The sequence below is a fragment of the Ornithodoros turicata genome, chromosome 6 (assembly GCF_037126465.1).
Source record: "Ornithodoros turicata isolate Travis chromosome 6, ASM3712646v1, whole genome shotgun sequence".
Taxonomy (NCBI): domain Eukaryota; kingdom Metazoa; phylum Arthropoda; class Arachnida; order Ixodida; family Argasidae; genus Ornithodoros; species Ornithodoros turicata.
In genome coordinates, this window is record NC_088206.1 from 36411195 (window position 1) to 36427197 (window position 16003).

Below are 16003 nucleotides of genomic sequence, written 5' to 3' on the forward strand. Positions count from 1 at the left end.
TGTCACGCATAGGCGACTTGACTTAAGTAAACGTTCATTCGTTGGTTTTTGAGCCCTGTGTTGTCGTGTCGTCTCTGTTTTTTTTTTAGTCCTCAAGACAAAGGTTTCTACTATTTACCAGCTAGCCGTCACACTTTCAGTTTTCTCTATATATGGACTACGAGATGGCTGAGAGGATGTATTTCAAAACGCCGTGACGTAATAAACACTCTATTTATCGAACCGAATTTTCATCGCAAAGGTAATTTCTGCAAGCAACGAGTATTTCCACTATCGAGTGCGAAGGATTAAAAAATACTGTTGCAGAGCCTCATCGCAGTGAACGCAGTGGAAGGGGTTGTATCCCACTTAATGAGAGAGGAGAGAAAGAAAAAAAAAGGAAAAAGTCGCAGCAGGCTGTCTCTGAGAAGGTTGGAGCATTCTGGTATGGCAAAAGCGGTGCTTCTTCAAATCAAGACGCCTAGCGAGGATTTTCCCTTAAATTTCTCATCAAATACATTCACGAAAGTGTAGGAAATAGTGCTACGAAAAAGGCATACATATTTCTGGATGCCAAAGATAACAATAGAGGAGCAGGAGCACACAGTATTTCTAGTACACCTTGCTCAAACAGCTAAGTAAATCGTTGTCATGGTGGATAGAACGACTATATCTTACCAGTGTTTACCACCCTCGGGTCTGCGAAGTGCTGGGCTAGGAAAGTGCTGTAACGTACCAGAGTATTGTAGTGCCCTAAAGAACAAAAAAGAATCGCCCGTCAGTATTTTTCTCTGTGTCCAAAGGAAACGTCCCTATCCTCAGCCGGAGTGCTTTATGACCTGCATGTGGCAAGAATGGCTCATGTAGATTGATTTTTTTTATTTGTTTACCAGTGAATAAAACTCGTCTAGCGATACATTGCACGCGTTGATTTTACCCTATGGTGTCGGGCTACTACTCTGTTCAATAAAGCATCATGCTACCTAATGGCGCAGCACGATCAGGGGTGCTTCAATAAATTTTCGTAAGCACTCAACATTGCGGTTCCCCAGCATAACCGAAAAATAAGAATGTACGCAAAATGTCTGCGAATGTCTGACTGTGTGGTTCTTCCCAAGCAAGCAATGGCCAATGGCCAACGATTGGCATGAAATTGTATGGCGCTTAGCCTGCCAACGGTTTCGTATATCGGCATATCGGGGCTTGGTACCTGATTGGCCAACATGCTTGGTACAGGCATGGTGACCAGCGAGTTCATCTGTGAGACCGACAACGGCGAGCCCTTTCACCATCACCGCCACAAACAGCGAGTTGTTCGACACATTCGTCGTGTTTGCGTACCTGTTGCACATTTCGTACAGGTCATGTGCTCACACATAAATATCAGTAATAAGTTAACAGCAAGTCATCTCCATTCGCACTGGTGGTATTGCGGGCACAGTATGGCCAAGGGTAGCAACCAAAAATGTAGTCCGCTAGGGTGGGCTAATTGGGTTAAGAAAAAAAAAAATGGTGCAGCAGATAGATGGTTTCGCGGTGCTGTTCCTACCGGCCAAACATGTGTCGGTCCAACGTTTGTATTCTGTGCTTTCTTTTGTTCTCAGTTGAATGCCCAGCTAAATACAAATAGGTCTTGGACACTTTATTGTACTTGCACACTAGTGGCGATACTTAAAAAAAGCATCTGTCTGCACGTTCGTCACGTTAGCATGGGACACACTTTACTAAATTCTCCACGTATTACGCACTGGAATTTTTAATGCATGTATTGAATACACTGTATTCAATACTGCAGTAAGTTTCCTGCGTGTTGCTATAAATCCCAGGATGAGATATTAGAAATACCGTAATGGCGGAAACAGACTGAAAGCTGCTTCGAAAACGTAATTTGGCGTCGAATGTTTATTTATTTATGTAAACACCTCAGAGGCGCCGCAGTGCGTTACATGAGGGGAAGCAAGGCTAATTTAGTAATAACAAAATGAAAGACTACCTGCTTTAGTAATACAATAATACAAACTGGAGGGGAAAACACAACACGCTTGTGAATGAAGACTGTCACATACAATGAGCGCTTGCGGTTATGCGCAGTATATGCTATGGTTAGACGCTGAACGTTCGATGGTACAGGAACTGTCGCGTCCGTCCCGGTCGTTTCGGAAACTAACGCCGAAAATACGACACCAATAAGTGGAGCACAGTGTAAGAAAAATTTCCGTGATTTTACTGCACAAGTGACTACTAACTCTGTTGCCGGCAAATGCGCCGTAACCTATATCGTGCACAGAATCCGTTTGGAGTGCACACTGCAGTTTCCGGCTGGGCTTTCGCCGTTTAATATCCCTTCCATGTGCCTCAGCCGGCAGCAGCAGAAAAAAAAAAGCTGATTCCGTGAAGTATGTTCTGGGAGGGTTCAGTAAACTTTATTTGGCGTACAGAAACGTGACACAGACTGCAGAAGTCTTCAATATGATGACACACAAGGATCCGCAAAAGATACACAGTCCCCAAGCCAAACGAGCTCCAGCAAGTAGAACGCGTCTGACAGCGAGCTGTACCTGGTAAATTCGGGTGGTGGTGGTGGTGGTGGTGGTGAAAGGGTTCGCCGTTTTCGGCCTCACATAGGTGGGCAACGTCACGACTGACGCCCTGGGGGAATGTGCGTCCTGGGCCGACTTCTAAGGGAACTGTGCCGACGTATGTCTGAAAGTGTCTGAGGAAAACCCAGGAAAAACCCCAGACAGCACAGCCGGGTACCTCCCAGTCTCGACGTGACATGGCCAGCACGCTAACCACTGAGCCACGCGAGCTCGATGGGATGTCGATGGAACGTCGATGAGATGTGCACCTCATGTGTACAGCTTGTTTCCTGGACCACACACGCGCAGCATTCGCTCCTTCTCCTCACGCGCATGCATGGTCAGTGGTCCGTGGTGGAACATAGTTCTGTGTCTCCTAACGTATTTATATCTGCGCACAGGTTGGTCCTCACTGATGCGTTTTGACGCACAGGCATCCGTTCCGTTGGCCTGTATGCGTCAGTAACTAAGATAACGAGCTAACTGAGAGCTCCCATGCACGGACGTACAAGAGTTCGCAACGGCTCAACTTTCCCGCATAGCAGAGCGTTCAACGCAGCAAGGAGACCAATCAGAGTGGCGAACCTGACGCATGTGCAGTTTGTACTTGGTACAGGTTGGGACAAAAGTTTACGGTACACGCGAGTGGTGTATTGTCTCCTCGGTACGACACCCTAGCGGCAAGCGGAAGCTGGCGAAATCAGGCCAGTTCGCTGCCTCAGAGGGGTGGACGACTGCGCTATTAGAGACACACAGCGGTAGTTTCGGTATGATTACTGTTGCATGTGCCCCCAAAACGCGAGTTAGATTTTACTGTTGTGCTCGCCAGCAACACGTGATTCAACGATTGTTGAGACGGAGCTCGCCGCCATCATCGTGATAACAAGGATGAATCATGGTGGCAACGCTTTACGGTGTATTGCTCTTATTCGAAAGCTATGATATGTAGACAAGAGAAAGAACGGTATCTTGTAAACAGTTGCTTTATTATGGACGACGCGTGACGAGCTGATAAACAATTGACGCTGACATTGATAGATTGCTAAACAACTGACGTTAGTCACGAGTTGTTGACGAGCACAACAGTTACATCCAACTCACTTCGCGGGCACATACAACAGCAATCATACCGAAACTACCGCTGTGTGTCGCTAGAGCGCAGTCGTCCACCCCTCTGAGGCAGTGAACTGGCCTGATTTCGCCAGCTTCCGCTTGCCGCTAGGGCGTCGTACCGAAGAAAAAGTACGTCGCTCGCGTGTTCCGTAAACGTTTGTCCCAACCTGTACGTAAGCAGCAATGGCGGTCAACGAGGCAGCGTTGTGTCGTTTTGTGTACCTGGTACTGGCATGGGCGTTGCAGTGCAATAAATGCTTTGAAGCGAAACAGAGGTGACAGGCATGGCTAGATTATAAAAGGGCAGTGCAGCGTGAAAACGTGTGTTTTTGTCGCCTTCTATTTCTACTGCAAGAGTAGCGCCGCCGAGGAATACTGGGCCATAAGAAATCCAGCAAAAGCATCGCTGGGCATCACCGTTTCCGGATCTTCCGTATCGAGGCACCACAGCACGCAAACAAAACGCTTTTGAAACACGATATTCAATCGTAGTGCCTTCGCTCTGTCTTCGTCTGTGCTGTATGACCATGCACTAAACCTACGTTGGTGCGCTCCGTCGCCCACATGTGTCAACAACCGCCAACCGACGGACGTAGGTCCGTGGAAGTAAGAACATGACAATGGTGCGGTGGCAACGTGACATGCGGTGCGTTGAGCACTAAGGATGTCAAAAAGTAGCGAATTGGCCTACAGCAGCCAAATCAGGCAACCCTGCACTACGCTCCAGTGTATAATCAATTTAACGTGTTTGGTGGAAGGATGCGTCATTTTGATAAAATACACTATCTGGTCGACCTAATGACACCACCGCAAGCGCTGGGTACCAGGTAGAGGAGAAGGAACACTGAAACGTCTCTTGCAGCTGTTCCTTGTCTTTCGCAATCGGTTGTATGAACCATGCCGATGAGCGCGCAAACAAGAAGCAGATAGCTGAACGAAAGAAATATGTAATCCGCAACAAGTTAATTATTCGAAAAAATCACTGGGCTAAGTAGCGGCGCGTATCTTTTTCTTTCTTTTTTCTTTTTTATGAATGTGCAGACCAGTACGCAGAGGTGCCGAAGGCGTTCGAAGTCATATTTGAAAGTTAGGATTGGTGTTCACTTAATGTGCTTGCAAATAAGATACCCACTATACTGATCTTGGCCGATGTCTCAGGCATGTTTACCAAACCTGTGCATTTCTCGTCTTTCTTTGTGAAACACGCGGTATTCATGCGATGCTTACCCGGGATGTTCGTGAGGGTGCAGGTTGGTGGGAAATGATTGATGAGAACCGTAAGCAGCTTGATGCAGGCCTCCACATAGTGGTCCCATAAGTAGCGCAGGCACTGGCCATTGCGTGACGCCTCTTCCAGTGTTCGCAGTACACCCTGCAGCACCCAGTAGATGTCGCCTTGCTTCTCCTACGAGATATCGCCACATTAGCACCACTGTACACTACTGGACTCCTCAACTGCCCCCCCCCCCCAATTACATCGTGCAACACAAAAATAGACAAATAGACGAGGTGAGCTCCGCCTTGAAGCAGTGCATAGAGCCTCCATAGGCTTGCAGTAGAGTGAAGCAGATCCCGAACCAGTAAATATGTGCCATTGACTAACCGACAAAACCTCAATATTTCAGACATGGGATATTGCCTGTTAGTCTATTACATCACGACGGTTTCTCAGTGTCTCAACAATTTCACCACAGGAAGCCCATACTACGAAAATTGAACAATGGCAGTTGAATAAAAAACACCACCACTAGGATCCGAACTCAAACCCTCCGATTTTTGCGTGAATGGGTGAGTGGTCATACCTGTCTTATGTGTGAATGGGTGTGTAAGTGGAAAACGTGTAACAACTTTATTTTGTGATGATGAATGGGCAGTTTCGTCGCCAGGGGCAATGCCTCGAAAGATGTTGCTAAAAGTTGACGAGAAAGCAATGGAATTTGATATCACAAATCTGGAAGGCCCACAATGAAGCCAACAGACGTTTCTAGCCAATTATACGTGTACTGCATAGTGTGTAAATCATTTATCACCAGCAGCTGCAATGCAGGAGGCCTCGGGCCATCAAGAGTGGTTCGGTCGTACTTGTTTTAAACACCCTATGTACACATACGACCCCGAAACCTTAAACAGACGCTGCAATTACCCCACCAACACCACTTCTATGAACCCAAAACGTATTGTCGACATGTAGCCTGTTGGTGAGCACACATTTACTCACACCTAGCTCAGAACGGAAATGAACCTCACAGCTACAACTATTACAACATGACAATCACTATGGACGTAACCTGGTGCTGTCACAAGTTGAGCTTGGAATGCAGCACCATACAGGGCACTGGGGGAATAAATTCGGCCATACCTTTGAGTAGACAACAGCAGAGAGCCAAGCGACATGCCGCCCTTGGTCTGTTAGTGCAGTTCGTAACACAAGCTCAGTGTTTGCTACCGTGTGTGACACGTCACCTTCCACAATGTCAGTGTAGCGTTGCTGCTCCCAGGTGTTCCCACGCTGTAAACTCTGTTGGGCTGCCAAATAGTCGCGCATCGTATCCTTTACAGAGCTCAACTGCACAAAACATGAATGGAAGCTCATCAGAAGGAACTCTGCTTTGCATTTCAGAGTTCGCGTGGGGATACCAAGTTACATGTATGTAAAACATAGTTGGTACAATGAAAGGAAATGGAACCATGTACTCGAGTGGATCCCCAACATGTGTTGATTATGGTGGCAATTGATGTTCTGAGGCCGGAACACATAGAAAGGACAAATACATACAAGACTTCAAGTGCCTAAGAAATTAATGATGAAGAAGGAAGAAAGAAGGAAGCTCATCAGTAATATCTTAAGCACTTGAGGCTTGTATGTATTTGTCCTTTCTATGTGTTCCAGCCTCAGAACATCAATTGCCATCATGTTCCACAGACACCGCTTGCGTCGACCCGTCGTATGAATATGTATATGAGTGAGAAAACATGTAATAGTAAAAGTGGGATGAGTGATAAAGTAGTTGGTTTGTCCCTTCAGATGACGCACCCTTGGAAGTCGCTGGGGAGGCGTGTTAGCTTAGCTCAATTCGTAAGAGCCCTGGACCGGTAAAAGAGAAGATGTGGGTTCGAGTCCTACAGCTGGCTAACCTTTTCAGTGACTTCCTTCTTTCATCATTGATTATGGTGCCAGGTTCACACTTAACAGGCAATAAAGCTCAACCTGTGTGGTGCCTTTAAGTGAGTTTCGAATGTTAAAATGGATTATTTGGTAAGTGGGAACTGCTGTAAGATGAGCTCCAAGACTGATTTCTCTGTTGCATAAAATGAACGATATTGATAGACAGATGGCAAAAAATGTAGCCGTATAAGGTATAACCCAACAGAATATAGGAGCAGCTGCAACTACGAGTACATAAAGACCGCATATATCTAACTAACGGACTGACAACAACTTTATTTTCGTGATGATGGGTGGTGTCAGGAGGATGTGGCCAATTCGAGTTCACAGAGCGAGCGAGCTATATTGGGATAATCGTCTCACTCGTTATTCCAACAAATCAATGATGGCCGAATGATCCTATTGTTGGGGCATATGATGCGGGGAGAAAAGAAGGCAGGTTTCCCATGCTCTCTTTATGCAGACGGCAGTAACGTATTAAATGCGATAGCATTCCTTTTTGACGCAACTTTGGGGCCTCGGTGTAGCCGCGTTGCGTTATGTCACGTCACGCTGTTAGGAGACGGGCAGACGGAGACAGACCTCGCTCTTGCGATGCGCACTGCCCCCTTGTTTGTTTCTTTATCGCGCCGCCTGGGCTGACAAGGTTTCGGCGGACGGACTGGTTCAGTAGGGAGTTTTAGCAGATTGGGAGGTCTTTACAATGAGAGCCCCGAGAAGATGATAAGCCAAGCACCTGATTCATTTCAAGTGGCTGATGTAGAACTAGCGGAACAGAACAAGGGTCCGTGCTGAGCGGCTGCCAGGAATCAACTGGGCCGCGCTCGTTTATTCTTCGTCCTTCCTTTTTATCCTGGCCACCAAGGGCGCTACAGCCCCCCCCCCCCCCCAGACCGTACTTTAAAGGAACGGTCGACGTATCTAAGCCCCAAGTGACACGTTGGTTGGCGTGACCTGAAGTGGAGAGGAGCTGTCGAGGGTAAGGGAAGTGGACGACGGAAGGCAGGATGCGATGTAGGCGGGCTTGACTCGATCGAGGGTGACGGTGTCCGACTTGCCGTTGATCTCGATACGCACAGTCTTGGGTGTCCGGGATAAGACGGGATAGGGAGCGGAGTAAGACGGCGTCAGCGAGGGCTTCGCACGGTCGTTTCTGACGAAAACATGCGTCGCCGTGCTTAGGTCCTGGCTAACGAAGACTGTGCGACGTGTGGGCATGCGAGGTGGGACGGGAGTGACGTGTCGGAATAACTCCTTTAGGTCCCGAACGTAGTCACTGTGAGACGGATATGGTTGATCGGCGCTTAAGGTGAGGAAGTCTCCAGGAAGGCGCAGAGGGGAACCATAGACGAGCTCTGCTGGTGCGCACCGGAGATCCTGCTTGACAGCGACGCGCATGCCGAGCAGCGCAAAAGGAAGATGTTGGGCCCAGCGTAATCAGGAGGGTTGCGGAGTGAGGGCTACTTTCAACTGGCGGTGCAGGCGCTCGACCAAACCATTCACCGCTGGGTGGTAGGCGGTTGTCGGATATGGTGCGCTCCGAGGAGGCTGGTGAGGGCTGAGAAGAGGGCACAACGGAACTGTGCACCCCTGTCCGTTGTGACTGTGGATGAACAGCCGAACCGTGCTACCCATGTGGTCACGAAGGCTTCGGCGACGGTTTGGGCTGAGATATCTGCTAAGGGAACAGCCTCGGGCCACCTTGTATACCGGTCCACACAAGTCAGGATGTACTTGAAACCGTGGGATGTGGGTAGTGGGCCGACTATATCGACATGGACGTGGTCGAATCGGAATCGCGGCAGGAGGAAGGTGTGCAGCTGGGTTTTCGTGTGCCGCCCAACTTTCGAGCGCTGGCAGGAGACGCAGGTTCTCACCCATCGCTGTACGTCCTTATGGATGCCTGGCCAAGCGTATCGTGCCGTGAGAAGCTTCTGAGAAGCGCGGACACCAGGGTGGGCCAGATTATGGGCAGCGTCGAAGATCTTCCTGCGGAGTGCGACAGGAATAAATGGACGGTTTGTGCCAGTGGTTGTGTCACAAAGCACAGACATCGTCGTCGACGGTATGGGAACAAGACGAAGAGTAAGTGAGGTCTGAGGAGCAGCTTGGAGCTCGCGGACCTCGAAATCATCCAGTTGGGCTGCGGCGTTGTCCTGAGGCTTATCGTGCAAGGCGCGGTGATGTTATCGATTCTAGATAAAGCATCCGCGGCGCTGTTATTGACACCATGGACATGCTGGATATCGGTTGTGAACTCCGAAATGTAGGCGAGGTGCCGAGTTTCACGTGGCAGATAGTCATTTCGCTTGTTCCGGAACACAAATGCAAGGGGCTTGTGGTCCGTTAAGATGTGAAAGGTCCGGCCCTCGAGCAAGTGACGGAAGTGGTGGACTGCTGCATGTATTGCGAGAAGCTCCCGGCCGAAAACGCTGTATCTGGTCTGGGCATTGTTAAGCCGTCGGCAGAAGTACGCCACTGAGTGCCATATGTCAGAGGTACACTGCTGTAGCACAGCGCCGACAGCGGATCCTGAAGCGTCAACCATGAGCCGGGTGGGCGCATCGTGTTGCGGGTGAACGAGCAGAGCGGCATCCGCGATCGCCTGTTTGACAGTTGCAAAAGCAGCGTCGGCAGTCTCCGACCGGGGAATGGCTGCCGATGGCTTTACTTTTGCTCTGAGCAAGTCCGTGAGAGGCCGAAGGATGTCTGCGCAATTGGCGATAAAACGGCTGTGGAAATTGATGAGGCCGAGGAAACCGCGGAGCTGCCGAACAGTAGTGGTTCTGGGAAAGACTGTGACGGCGTGTGGTGCAGAGAGCGGATACCTGCGGCGGAGATGTAATGGCCGAGGAATTCGAGTTCCGACACTCCGAATGTGCACTTTTGTGCATTGACAACAAGGCCATTTTCTTGGAGTCGACTGAGGAGTTGGCGTAAATGGTGTTCGTGCTGCTCGGTGGACGAGCTGAAGACAAGGAGGTCGTTAATGTAGGCTACCACAAAGTCCAGTCAGCGGGTTACTTCGTTGATGAAACGCTGGAAAGTTTGAGCACAGTTCCGCAGGCCAAATGGCATTCGGACGTACTCAAGCAATGCGAAGGGAGCTGTGATGGCTGTCTTCGGGATATGCTCAGCCTCCATCGGGATCTGATGACAGGCTTTAACTAAGTCCACTGGAAAACTTGGTAGCTCCCGCTAATAGCTCAGAAAAATCATGAATGTGTGGTAGAGGATATTGATCGGGGATTGTGCTCGCATTCACGGCTCTATGTCACCACATGGCCTCCAGTCATTGGCCTCCTTCTTGGGAACCATATGTAGTGGCGAAGCCCAATTACTGGCGGACGGTCGTATAATTCCCAGGGCCAGCATGTGCTCAAATTCACGACGAGCTATGGCCAGGCGTTCGCCGGAAAGACGTCGGAAGCGCGCCGTGACCGGTGGACCTGTTGTCTCGACGCGGTGAGTGACATTGTGTTTGACAGAATGGCGTAAATGCAGGCTAGCTGGTGGATAAATTCCATGATAGGCAAGCCTGAGCGATGGGCAAGACACGTAAACAAACACAAACACGAAGTGTTTGTGTTTGTTTACGTGTCTTGCCCATCGCTCAGGCTTGCTTATAATGACATTGTGTTTCACTGGTGCGGGATGGTTGCATGGCTTCACGAGTTCCGGGAATGACGCCAAGATCTTCTCGTAGCGTGAAGTTGGTATAAATGTGCAAATACCAGCACACTGTGCTCTAGAGACGGAAGCGACAGTAACGAGGTATTGATATTGTCCCGCAGGCGGCGGTGTCTTATGCTGACGTCGAGATTGTGGAAATGTAAGAAATCTGCCCCAAGAATCGGGTGCTCCACGTCGGCAACCACGAATAGCCACCTGAACGTCCTGCGTAAGCCGATATCGAGAGTGAGGGAACGTAGACCGTATGTGTTGATGGTGGACCTGTTCGCAGCTTGCAGTGCTGGCGTGAGACCCGGACGAACTTTCTTGTCGGAAGGTTTTGCGGGTATAACGCTGACTTGTGCTCCAGTGTCCACAAGGAAACGGTGGTTCCCGATTCGATCCCTGACATACAGAAGGCGGGCAGGTCGGGGGCCTTGGTCGGTTACCGCCATTACTGACCGGCCGTAGAGTTTTCCTGCCAACTGCAGGGGGCTTGGCAACGCGTGGAACGGTGTCGGAAGCGTCTGTGATACCAGCAATACTGGGGGCTCTGGGTACGCTGCTGCGACGATGCGCGGAGGCGTCGGCGACTGCTCGATCGGGGCCTGCGAGTTTGGCCGTGAAGACTGGCTTGCAGATCAGCCAGTTGCATCAACATTTGTTCCATCTCTCCCGCCAAACGGGCGATGGCACCTTTCAGTTCGCTAGTCGCCGGAGGCGGCGCGGCGGCAGGGGAACGCACTCTTGCCACGCCGGCTGAAGCATAATCTGTGATGCGGTCAGCGAGGTCAGCCAAACGGGCTAAGGCAACATCGTCGTTCCCACGCAAGATGAGTCGTACATCTTGCTGAAGTCGGTTGAGGAACAGCTCGCGGAGGATCGCGGAGTGGTCGTCTGATCGATCTCCCAGGAGCTGTCTTATCCGATGCAGGAGCTGCGACGGACGGCGGTCACCAAGCTCCACAGTCCGAAGGAGCTGCTGTATCCTCGCTCGCTCCGAAACCGTCATGCGCGAAACAATGGCAGATTTCAACGTATCATACGCGTTGTCAGGCCGTATTAACGAAAGAACGTCATCAATGTCGTCGATGAGCTCCGGGGGGATAAGCGGCAGCACTTCACAGTACTTCGTCATCTGGTTCTGGATGCGACGGGCCTGGACGAGCGCTTCGACTTGTCGAAACCAGGTCTTTGGATTCTTGATCCAAAATAACGGGAGTCGTAGGGTCGTAGTCGTGGAAATTGTCGGAGCTGGAGTGGACGATGTCGTGACGGAACCTCCATCGTGAGAGCTAACTCCGTCTCCGTGAGCGGCCTGGGGGGTCTGAGGTTCGACCATGAGGTGCGCTGAGTTCGGGTCACCAAATTTGTAGAACTAGCGGGACAAAACAAGGGTCCGTGCTGAGCGCCTGCCAGGAATCAACTGAAACGCGCTCGTTTATTCTTCGTCCTTCCTTTTTATCCTGGCCACCAAGGGCGCTACAGCTGACATCACGCTGCTGATCTTTGATTTGATAGCTTCCTCTATCGTATACTTTACGCGGAGCTCTTCCGATGTGCTAAACCTTCCTATCATCTGCATAGCGCGTGTCACGTGATTTCGTCCACGAGGGGGGGGGGGGGTAACGTTGGGTAGACGAGCGGTCTGCATGCCTAGCTGGCGGCATGTTGCTCGGGGGGAGGGAAAAGGGAGGGAGGGGAAGGGGAGAACAGTTACATTAGTTGCTACTATGCATCACGTGTTCCTACAGTCGCGCTTGTGGGTCGACGACCTTGAAAAAGTCCAGAAGAGCTCTTTGGATGAGCTTCCGACGATGGAGGTTGCCACGAGGATAGACAATCTCCTCGAGTTCAGGCTTGCCGGTAGGCTTGCCGGTAGGCTGCACAGCTTGCTGCAGCCTGCGTCTTGCATCCGATGTGGCTGGGCAATCCATAATAACGTGCTCCTCCGTTTCTGTTTCCCCACAGTGTGGGCATCCAGGGTTCGGGGTACGGCCGAGCTTGAAGACGTGGTCCCGTGTGTAGGCACTGCGACAATGAATGCGGAGAAGCAGGGAAGCGTCGGCCCTGGAGAGGCCACCAGTAGCACAGAGTGGTGGTGCAGATCCGTCTCGCGTGCGCTTCTCAGGGTGCAGCATCCACAAATACCTCTAATTGATTTCGAGCAGCAGAAGTTGCTTGGGGGAGCTTTGACTTTCGGCCTGGTTCTCGCAGTTGCTTTTGCAAGAGAGTCAGCGTGGTCATTGCCCGATATGCCCGTGTGGGAAGGCATCCACTGTAGCGATACCGCAGTGCCCCGCGATTCAAGCCGTACTATGTGCATCCGGGCCTCTCCTGCGAAGTAGCATCTTTCGTAGTGGTGTTTGATGCGAGAAATAGTGCCCCGTGAGTCCGTGATGATGGCAATGTTGAGTAAGTTGCGGTCTTCCGCAGCCTTCAGCGCTTCTGTTATTGCTTGCAATTCCGCGTCTGTCTCCCCGAGTAGACTTTCTGAATGCAAACAACTCAGGGAAAAGAGGTGCTGACGCCAAGAATCGAACCTGGGTCTTCTGATTCTCGTTAGCATATCTGACCGGAAATCAGAAGACCCAGGTTCGATTCCTGGCGTCAGCACCTCTTTTCCCTGAGTTGTTTGCATTCGTTAATTTCTGGGCGTTTGAGGCTTACTTGTCTGTGTCGTCCCTAATTGTTGGTCTGCCTCGGCCAAATCTCGTTGTTTAGACTTTCTGCCCAGTTGAGCTTGAGCGAGGGGATGCAGTATGCGGTAGCATTTATTCCTGCGTGTTTGTCTACACTGGCATCTGTGTAAATGTGCGTGGCTTGACCATGGTTGTTGTGGAGGCACTCCGCAGCGAGGCGTTAGACGACCGTGTCGGAAAGCTGACTTTTCTTCTTGACACCGGCTCAGCATAGTTCGCCCCGAACTTCAGTGTATGTACAGGGAGGTTCTTTGCGAGGCATTGCAGGAGGTGTGGGCACCACCTGTGTGAAGGTGCGGATAGTGGCCGCAAAGCGGGAGTGTGTGCGACTCTGTACCCTGGCGATGAGGGATTTACCAGCGACGGCCTTGTGGAGTCGCGTGATCTGCCTGAGGAGTTGTTGAGTGACCAGCGGGAGAAGGGGCAGGGCCGGGGCCCTGCCACACAGCCTCGTTTCGTGCCGACACAGCCTCGTTTCGTGCAAAGACTGGGATCCCGAAGGCATTCCTTAACCCCTTTCTGTGGAGCTGCTCCAATACTTGTAGTGCGGATGCGCTTGGACAAGCTAATTGGGGTCCATAAAGTATCTTGGCGACGGTCGTGGCCTGGTGAATGGCTAGCACTGTGCGTTGTGGGCATCCAGATGTAGCGCCTCGAAGCCGTCGAACAAGGTTCTGCTACGGCAGACATTTAGTTTTTATGTCTTTTGTGCGTGGCGCCCACGACAGGCGGCTGTCGATCACACGGCCGAGGTACCGCTGCGTCTTCACCTTGGACAAGGGTATTCCATTTAGGGAAAACGGGGGCAAATAAGACCAACCTTTCCCAGGCCGCAGGAGCATAAAGCATGTTTTGTCTTAAGAAAGTCGCAGCCCGTAGGCACTGCGACTACTCTACTACTGCTACTACTCAACCGCAGTAATGCCGTCTTGCATGGCTTTTCTGAGCTGACCTGGTTTTTTTCCCGATGCCCACAAGCATAAGTCGTCTGCGTAAACAGAAATGTTCAGCTCCAGCATTAACCCCGGTGAGGATTTGGGAAGACCAGAGAGGACAAGGTTAAAAAGAATAAGGCTCAGTACGCATCCCTGAGGTAACCCAAGATTCTGGCGTCTCGGTAAGCTGAGCGTCGTTCCCAGGCGGACCTAAATGTACGGTCACTGAGGAAACCATGAATGAAAACGGCGGGCCTCACCCCGATGTTAGCTGTATCGAGGGCCTGCATCACTATTGTGGACGAGGAATTTGCCTTTTTCCTTTTCGAATATGAGTTCCTCACAACCTTCCCAGAGTTTAGCAGCGTTGACTTCCTTATGCTCCGGGTGACCGTCGTCAGCTGCTGTCTGTATGGTTAAGCGCGACAAGGCATCAGCATCCGTCAACGCTGATGCGCTGCGGTGGGAAACATGGCAATCGAAGTGCTGTATCTTGGAAATCCACCGGGCTATTCTCCCTTTCGGTTCAGATAATTTTAGAAGGTAAGACAGCGCCTGGTTGTCAGTAAAAAGCTCGAATCTTCGGCCCTCCAGGTATGGACCGAAAGGGAGAATAGCCCGGTGGATTTCCAAGATACCCACCAAGACCGACACCCAAGACACCCTATCCCCGAGAGACCAAGACACCCTATCCCCGACAGCTTGATACACAAAATTCTGGAGCTGTACCACGACAGCCCTGAGTCCGGGGGGCACGACGGCTTCTGGCGAACATATCACAAGATCGCTGATCGGTTCGCGTGGGACAATATGAGAAACACCATACGGAGCTACGTTGCGTCGTGCCACACATGCCAGATGAACCACGCGAAATACCGACAGCAGACTGATCTTATGGTCATCCCAGAGCATTCGGCGGTACCATTCCGTGTCGTTCATGTGGACTTTGCTGAAGTTAAAAAGAAAGCAGAAGGGGTCCCCCGTACCCAAGCGTTCTTATTGGCAATTGACCAGTGCACCAGGATGGTCGCAGCAAGGCCAGGGAAGGAAGACGCCAATGCAGTCGTCAGCCTTCTCGGAAGGGAGATGTTCAAGGATACTGAAGTCGTTATTTCAGATAACGGGCCAGCCTTCCGGAGCAGGAAACTAAAGACATGGGCGTTGCAGAAAGGCATTACCCTGCGGACTACGACCCCATACCACCCGGCAGCAAACGGGCTAGCGGAGAGAGCCATCAGGGATATTAAGAACTACATAGCCGCCTACCCTCAATATCGTGGCGGATGGAAGTGTGCTCTAGAGGCAGCAGTGAAACACCACAACAGGTCACATACTAGAGCACTCGGCTGTAGCCCCCACTTCGCGCTCCACCAGACGCCTCCTATCCTACAAGCAGACAAGGAGCTCGGCATTACGGAACGGCTCGTCCTAAATGAGAGACCCCTGACCCCTAACGAGAGAGTCGAATACAGGCGTCGTATGAAAATGTACTTCGACAAACGTCGCAACACAAAGATACCGCAATTGGAAGTGGGAGACTGTGTACTCGTACGGTGTGGGTTAACGGGTGGACGAGTCCCGTTTACCGGGCCTTACACGGTGACAAAGGTGATCCGCCATAACGGAGCTGTGAAGGCCATAGTCTATATGGGATCCAAGGGAACCGAAGAGAAAGCATCCATAGGGAATATCGTTCCGTACCATCCACGGAGGGATGGATTCAACAACGGGGGAGTAATGTGGACGAGGAAGAAGGGCCGACGGTGTTAGGTGGGGGAAGAAGACGAAAAAGGAATAAGGTTCTTCTAGAATGAGTCCCGGTTTGGGACGGTTGTATGCACTTGTGACTCCGTCGCT

The 16003-nt window shown here is 51.0% G+C and overlaps 1 protein-coding gene across 3 annotated transcripts in view; it reads right to left on the minus strand.

Moving 5' to 3' along the window:
- The window catches only part of LOC135396544 (E3 ubiquitin-protein ligase RNF123-like), a 502532-nt gene that overhangs the window by 114208 nt on the left and 372321 nt on the right, over positions 1-16003 (minus strand). For all 3 annotated transcript variants that reach the window (XM_064627582.1, XM_064627583.1, XM_064627581.1), the window contains 3 exons: positions 6031-6237; positions 4899-5076; positions 658-732 (listed from right to left, as the gene is read on the minus strand). In XM_064627582.1, the coding sequence (XP_064483652.1) occupies positions 658-732; positions 4899-5076; positions 6031-6237 (460 nt within the window). The remainder of the gene's footprint in view (positions 1-657; positions 733-4898; positions 5077-6030; positions 6238-16003) is intronic.